The sequence below is a fragment of the Chanos chanos genome, chromosome 3 (genome assembly GCF_902362185.1).
Source record: "Chanos chanos chromosome 3, fChaCha1.1, whole genome shotgun sequence".
NCBI classification, from domain to species: Eukaryota; Metazoa; Chordata; class Actinopteri; order Gonorynchiformes; family Chanidae; genus Chanos; species Chanos chanos.
This window is the reverse complement of record NC_044497.1, coordinates 54,930,826-54,938,983: the sequence shown is the minus strand read 5'-3', so window position 1 is coordinate 54,938,983 and position 8,158 is coordinate 54,930,826. Positions and strand designations below refer to the sequence as shown.

The following is an 8,158-nucleotide window of genomic DNA, read 5'->3' as shown; positions in this document are numbered from 1 at the left end:
AGAGAGACAAAGGGAAAGGACAAATGTGAAGGATGTGGAGAAGAATGCAGAGAAAATGACACACCGTGTGATATCGTCCGCGGCACCTCCGTGATGATGGGGAGGCGAAACTGCTCCTCTTTTTGCGCCTGTCATAAGTAATGGCTGCGTTTCCTCCACTCAAGTTTTAAAAGCTGTCCCCTTGGTGGTCATTTAAGTCAGACTGCAAATTCATAACCACAGGAATGCCACCCCCAAACACACACACACACACACACACACACATAAGCCCCCCCCCCCAACATCATTCTGTACCATATGACTAGAGCGTGCATCTGCGTGTGTGTGTTTAAGAGGAGGAGAGGGTAGGTTTCACTGCACTGACACCTGTGCACAAAAAGGGATTGGGATTTCCCGTGTGTGTGTGTGTGTGTGTGTGTTGTGGGGCGGGGGCTAGTACTGGTTGCTTGGAGAAGGTTTGGGTGTTGATGACTCTAGGACACACTGTCTGAAAGCGTCTGTCACTCACAACCAATGGAAACCCAACAAAATCAAAATAAAGACAACAGCGATGGAGACCACGGTCGTGGCGTGTTTTTTTTATGCCAAAAGCACGGACACAGGAAATGACCTCGTCGTTCAGATTTCAACACCAGAAATGAAAGAAGTGTTTTAGAAAAGCAAGTTTGTCTATTTGGAAATGAAGGAAAGATTTAATGGGAAGTGAAAATGATACGGAGGAGTCTGGTGTTAGGCTCAAACATCTTCTGATGGCTTCATCTCTCTCTTTCTCTCGGCTGTGGGGCAGAGGAGCGGGTGTGTCAGTTGGGGGGGGTGGTCGGGTATATGTGTGTGTGTGTGTGGGGGGGGGGGGGGGGTTATTACATCCGTTGGGGAGTCTGGGAAAAGCGTGAGGGTTAAGAGATGCAGAGGGGAAAGCCTGCCAGAATCTTTGAGATGCAAATCTCAACACGGAGCTGAAAGACCGAAGAGAACAGGTGTCCTCCTCCCCACAGCACGACCAAGCTGCGGCCGGGGGGGGGGGGCGGGGGGGCCCGGGGGGGGGCAGGGGGTGGGTGGCACAGGGAGGATGACACCGGTGACAACAGTACCCTCTTTCACCTCTCTCCTTTTCGTTCTCTCTGCTTCTCTTCATGCGTTCGTCCTCGGCGACAGAAATAAAATAAACCGCACAAACACACACACACACACACACACACACACACACACAAACACACAAGTGCGTTTTTGTCCGAGGGTATCAAATTTTAATTATGACAACAAAGTTCATCTTCTTCAAAGTTTTGATCAGAAAAATCACAGGCGATCAGCAGAATTTCTGTACTGGTTAGAGTTGTTTTGAAGGAAAAAGAAACAGAAAAAAGAAAAAAAAACCCCGAGGAGGGCATTGGAGTGAGAACTGAAGTGTGAACCAGCTGGGCCGTGCTGTGCAGAAAGACTGTTCTCTTCCCTATGAATCCGCATCAGATCCCCGATAAAGGCCTGACATCACTGTATTCACATCAGACAATCACTTCATTTTTCTTCAAATGCTTTGGCACAAAATCTGCCTTCTAAGCTTAAAGGAACATACAAACAAACAAACAAACAAACAAACAAATTGGTCAGACAAACTTAGTGTTCAGGCAAGTCTAGCATAATCTTTTTTTCCACTCTGCCCAATGACGTCTTTCAACTGGAGTTTGCGAGACTCGCGGCTTTAAAGGTTAGCATGAGTGCGCGGCAGGGTGGCAGCGGTACACAACATTCTTGGTTTGGTTTCGTAGTGCATGGCGTTGGAGTCCTGGTTTGAAACGCTTTCAATACAGCACAAAAAAAAAAAAAAAAAAAAAAGATTTCAAACATAAGTTTGACAGACTGAAAACAACAATTTTCTGCACTTTCTGCACAAAGAGATGATCCCCTGGGTTATAGAAATTCACATTGACAAAGCCGGATACACATGTGAGAACGTGTACCTGTTTCTTTAAGGCACTGAGGATTCAGAACAATAATGCAATCTGTATTTTGCTGTTTGCAATTGTTCATGTGAAAATTAAATTAAAACAAACACGTGTCATTCTACATACAACTTTAAATCCTTGCCTGACATGCGTAACGACAGGTTAACATATACTGTTACGGCCCAACTGCACAGTTTGGTCCTGTTAACCTACATAAAGAGGAATGACTATCCTATTTAAAGGTGATTGCACTGGGATAGTTCTAGAAGGTTCTCCACTTGACTGGAATGAGTGTCTGTGCTGGCAGATTGTATCTACAATTGACATCAGATCTCAAACAAACAAACAAATAAACAAACAATGCAGATTTGGGCAAGCCTTCATGTCATGACAAAGAAACTATCTACAAAGGGATTATCTACATTTTCTCATAACAAAGAAAAAGACCAACACAAAGGTAAGTATTCTCGTTATTTCAAAAGCTCTGATCAAGTGCTTGGCTATAAATGTATAAATCTATAGTGTCAAAATGATCTTAGCTATTGTATATACAAAGAAACAAATCATTTAGACAGAAGAGAATATTGTTTTTTTGTTTGTGTGTTTGTTTTTTTAGGAAAACTGAGATTTCTTGGACCTAACAGACTGATGTACAGCATCCCTTCAGTTTGTATTTGAAAATTAAGACTATATGTTAAAAACAAGCAAAAGTGCAAAAACTGATCTTTATCAAAAATATGAGTAAAATCTAACAAAAGTTCAAACACATGGATTTACATAAACCTGTACACTGGTCAAATTAGCATACCATTAGCATGTCATTAGCATATCCATAGATACTTCCATTTCTGCACACATAGCTTTTACACAACTGCTTGAAAATTCCACACAAACATATAATTTTAGCACGTAAATGGATTAGCTTGGTAATATTTTTTTCTGTCTCTCAGCTTGGCATTATCCCAAATTTTCTCCCGCCGCTTGTTCAACGAATACATTGATTTTAACGTGCTTCTCTAAATCGTGGGCGTCTCCTAGAGGGTTGAAGTCCAGCTGGTTTCCATATCGACCGACCAGGCAGGTCTCTGATTGGCTGAAGACTGCACACACCTGTTCCTAAGGTAAGAAAGAGCCTGGATTTGAAGAGCTCTGTTTTAAATGATGTCTCTCTGACTTCTGTCTTGATCTGTCCAACTCTCAGAACATTCTCCATAAAACCTGGTTTCATGGCAAATGGGTTTCACAGCTGAAGGTCGACAGAGGAAGGGACAGTCTGTCGCCGTGAAGATGAACGCGAAGAGATTCAACAGAAATCACACTATCTAAGTGTTACATCTTCATAATATATATATATATATATATATATATATAAAAACTCCAGAAATCTTTGGTCTTGTATCATACAAAGTTGGCCCCTAAATTCTACAGCACTATGAAACTTTTTTTTTTTTTTCCATTTAAAGAGCTTTGCCTCTGGGTTACTTATTGAAGCTTTCCTCTCTTTCCCTCTCCATTGGTGTATTGGACATACCTGCCTGTGGTACATTCACTGAAATCCAACAGCGCCACCCGGTGCTGAAGATGGGAATATGGCAGTTGGGATGGAAAGATACTTGTCTATGATTTCTCTATGACGTCTTAAGTGCTCAGCATCAAGAAAGAAAAAAATTTTCACCAGATGACAGACTGAGCCTGGCTGAAGGAGAGCAGAGCATGCTGGGATGTCCTGAGAGGGTCAGCCTGCAGACCAAAGTGGAAGGACAAGGCTGACTGGGTGAGGGGGGGTGGGGAAGTGTCTCTTCATTCACTCTTGAGTTGTTGTTCACCGAACGATGCAATGTGAGCCTGTGTTGAGATGAAAGAGTCCAGGACAGCGGAGTGTCCCAACAGCACAGGTGCGTGTGTGTGTGTGTGTGTGTAAGCGTGTAGGTAACACTGAAACACCTGAAGCACCTTGATTAGCCACCTACAGACGTTTCTCTGTAGCACACGCAGACTCTAGAAAAAATCTTTTCTCCCATGTAAGATTCCACCCATTCCACTGAAATGCTCCCAAAGTACTGTGGGAATTGTAGTTCTGTAATTCACCACAGGTTCCTCTCCCAATGCGGTGTCCTGAGAATAGGCCGAGTCAGCCCTGGTGTGGAGTGTCATTTTTTTTTAACTGACAGACTCGTGACGGTCAGACACAGTCCATCAGTGCACATTCTATGGTCACTCTGTACAATCAGCACGTGTCTATACGCATGTTTTGACTAACAGCACACACACACACACACACACACATGCAGAGTCTCAGTTACAGTCGCACTGTCCCTCTCATACCACTAGAGGGCAGTGTCTACAGGTAGGTGTCCTGCTCAGCGCTGCTCAGGCTCTGATTGGAGCCTTGGAGGGGCGTGTCTTTGAGCAGGGGCGCATCATGGGGCGGCGGCTGAGGGTCGCTGGGCGGAGCGTAGGGATTCGTCAGTACCTCCGTCGAGCCGCTCTTCCTCTTCTCCTTGCTCTTCTCCGTTTTGGTCCTCCTCGTCCGGCCCTTGTCCGTCTCGTCCTGGATCCCCTCGTCGCTCCTGGTCGCCGGGGGCGACTCCACGATGATCGTGGGGTTCTGCTGCAGGTCCCGGCGGCTGGGCGGCTCCGCCTCCATGATGGCCCGGGCGCCGTGCATCCTGGGAGGGGATTTGCAGTGCAGTTCCCCCCGCGTCTCCTTCCAGCGGCGGAGCTGGGCGTGGTGCTCCTTCTCTATGTCCCGCTCTGTCACCGGCAGCTCTATAATCTGACAGAGAGAAAAATAATCCACAGATTATATCCCAACTCCATGACGCGGGAGACAAAACAAGAGCAGAATAATGTTTTGACATCGAAGATTGGATGAAAATATAAACAGTTATGTAGCGACAGTTGGGCGTACACACTGCTACCTGCTATCTGTTTCTTCTCTGAAATGAAACAGCCTCTCTCTGACAATTACAGTTAAGACACTTTTAACGCCCTTCCTGTTATTACACAGATAAATGCATTACCGTATGTAATATAAAAACAAACCCGACACATTCACAGGGTAATTCATTAGCACTGAGGGCATCACATGATTTCAGCAAATCTGAGAGATCTCAAGAATCACCACTAGGTGGCGACATGTTCTCAATGTCCATTTGTGCTGCGGGTGACTGTTTCAACAGTTGGAGCTGGTGTGTAACCTATGTGTGTGTGTAAGCTGCGAGTGCATGTGTGTGTATGCCTGTGTGTGTAAGCTGTGTGCATGTGTGTGTGTGTGTGTGTGTGTGAGCACGGGCATGCGTGCGCACGTGCGCTTGTCTGTGTGTGTGTGTGTGTGTGTGTGTGTGTGTGTGTGTGTGTGTAAACTGTGTGTGCATGTGTGTGTGTGTACAGGCGTGTGTGCACGCGCATGTTTCTGAGTGTATGTGTATGTATGTGTGTGTCGGTGTGTGTCTGTGTGTAAGCTGTGTGTGCGTGTGTGTGCAGGCGTTACCTCGTGTATGAGGAATCCCTCCTGCATATACTGCGGTTCCACGGCCCTGAGGCGCTCCATGGTCTCATACTGACCCTGACAGGTTTTCAGCTTCTCCTGAGAACCCAGCATACACTTCAACAGCACCAGACCCACGCGGAAAATGATCTTCACGCCTGTTTCAAAACAAACGACACGACGCGTTAAGACACGACACGTTAAGGCGCGACACGTTAAGGCGCGACACGTTAAGGCACGACACGACACAATGAATGTTAAATAATCTCAAGTTTGTTCAAGATCCAGTAAACTGCAGTTTGACGTGCCAAACTGACAGAAAACATCTTATTTGTGATTATACATTTTCATACTACTGTTCTTCCATCTCACACTCTCATCCAGGGGCAGTTTATCGTTACTCCCGTCTGTGTCCGATGTCACACACCTGTCTGCCTGAGGATTAAGTTCCTTAGGGGTTGGGTTGGGGGTGGCAGTGGCAATAAACTAGTTGGGATTTGAACCCACCCCCTACAGGTTTGCTTCCTTTACCAATAAGGTATCACTGCCCGGTTTCCTATGTTCACTGTGCTGCTGAGAGCAGCTGGGTTGTGACTGAAGAGAGATTTCTTTTTTTTTATACGAGTCCTAAGAAAGAACACAGCAGTGTAATATGAGAACATCAGGTGGACTTTTCTGAGTTATAGAACCAGACTACATTTACACTGACTACAAATATTTTTCTTCTACATGTCCTCTAATAAACTCTGGTTTTGTTTCATGTCCGTCCTGGTCCTGTAATGTATGTTTATGTCACAATGATGGCAAACTTACAGAAGTAAATGCTATATCATAACAGCCTCAAAACAAATAAGTTATCTTCCTTACAGCCAGCAGACATATGGGTAATAAAACACAATTTTGTCCATTTAAATGCCTACATTGGCGAAAGTCCCATCAGTTAAAAAAAAAAATTACAACATTACACACTGTGTACTGTATTAACCCCTGCACTGTACAATTACTTTATAATGATATGTGTTGTAATGACTCCTGTACTGTATAATGACATTATAATGTTATGTGTTGTAATGAGTCCTATACTGTATAATGACATTATAATACTGTGTTGTAATGAGTCCTGTACTGTATAATTATAGTATAATGTCATGCATTGTAATGACTCCTGTACTGTATAATGACATTATAATGATGCGTGTTGTAATGACTCCTTTACTGTATAATGACATTATAATGATGTGTGTTGTAATGACTCCTTTACTGTATAATGACATTATAATGATGTGTGTTGTAATGACTCCTTTACTGTATAATGACATTATAATGATTTGTGTTGTAATGACTCCTGTGCTGTATAATTACATTATAATGATGTGTGTTGTAATGACTCCTTTACTGTATAATGACATTATAATGATGTGTGTTGTAATGACTCCTTTACTGTATAATGACATTATAATGTCATGTGTTGTAATGAGTCCTGTACTGTATAATGACATTATAATGATGTGTGTTGTAATGAATCCTGTGATGAACATGTATGTTGTAATATCCGACGGGCTGTAATATATTTGTCTGTGGTCTGCAGGTAATCCATATCTATCTTTACTGTCTGGGGAGGAAAACATTTCCTCATGAAGGACAAGAACTACTCTGTTCTATTATTCAATTTTATCTTCTATGCTGACAGCCTCAGAAAACTGACCTGGGCTCTCACTGTGTGCTTGTGTATATATATGTGTGTGTGTGTGTGTGTGTGTTTTACCTTCACAGAGAAACATGTCCCAGACGCGGAGGACGGAGGCCCAGGGCAGGGTTCTGGAGAAGGCGCACATAAACCACTCGGTCATGTACAGAATGGGGTCGATCTTGTGTTTCTTCAGATGTCGATGTGCCGCTGGAGACACACGCTTCAGCAGAGCAAACAGAATCTCTCCGTCTAACTGAATGGCTTCCTGCACACGCAGCAGAGGGAAACAGAGAAAAGAAAAAAAAAAAACAGCCGGATGGCCGAGAGTTAAGAGGACATACCAGGTTTAAGTTAAGTCTTAGGTTTAAGTTTAAGTTTAAGGTACTCTTAGGTACTCTGGTAAAATGATCCAAATTTAGGTAAACTTTATTGTCTGATTTTATGCCATGCACACTACCTCCTGTCCCCTTTGTATCTTTCTCTATTTCCTGTTCATTAGTACCGTTTACTGTACTGTGTTTGTATAGTATAGTATATCCACTACACGCTACGTCAGTATTGTTTTTTGTGTTTTACAGAGCAAAACACAGGGTTTCATTTGCAGGGTTTCGTTTGAGAACGCTCTTGCATGTGAGTGTATCGGAGTTAAGATGAATTGAACCAGATGATGTGGCTGTGCTTTTGATGATATCTGAGGTTTTCTCAGTTAGACTGATAACATGAGCCAATAGTCAAGTCGCACACTGTCCAATAGGAATGTCCTTTGGCTGTTCTCTTATTGGTTGGTTTTTGATATTTTTTTTGGCTCCAGTTTTCAGGCTTTTTTGGGAACACCCCCCTGACAGTGTTCACAGGGAGAGGGAGAGGGGTGGGGGGTATGGAGATCAAGGGGAAAAGAAAGAGAAAGAGGGAAACATGGAGGTGAAGGGAAGAGAGAGAGAGAGAGAGAAGGGGAAACATGGAGGTGAAGGGAAGAGAGAGAGAGAGACAGAGAGAGAGAGGGAGGGATAGAGAGAAGGGGAAACATGGAGGTGA

At 43.8% G+C, this 8,158-nt stretch overlaps 1 protein-coding gene across 1 annotated transcript in view; it reads right to left on the bottom strand.

Annotated features, from left to right (window-relative positions):
- Positions 1–3,635: 3,635 nt before the first annotated feature.
- LOC115808030 (TBC1 domain family member 10A-like) overlaps positions 3,636–8,158 on the bottom strand; it is a 17,608-nt gene continuing 13,085 nt past the window's right edge. Inside the window, exons 7-9 of the mRNA XM_030769269.1 lie at positions 7,199–7,388; positions 5,437–5,591; positions 3,636–4,719 (exon numbers count right to left, since the gene is read on the bottom strand). Coding sequence (XP_030625129.1) covers positions 4,285–4,719; positions 5,437–5,591; positions 7,199–7,388 — 780 coding nt within the window. The 3' untranslated portion in view covers positions 3,636–4,284. The remainder of the gene's footprint in view (positions 4,720–5,436; positions 5,592–7,198; positions 7,389–8,158) is intronic.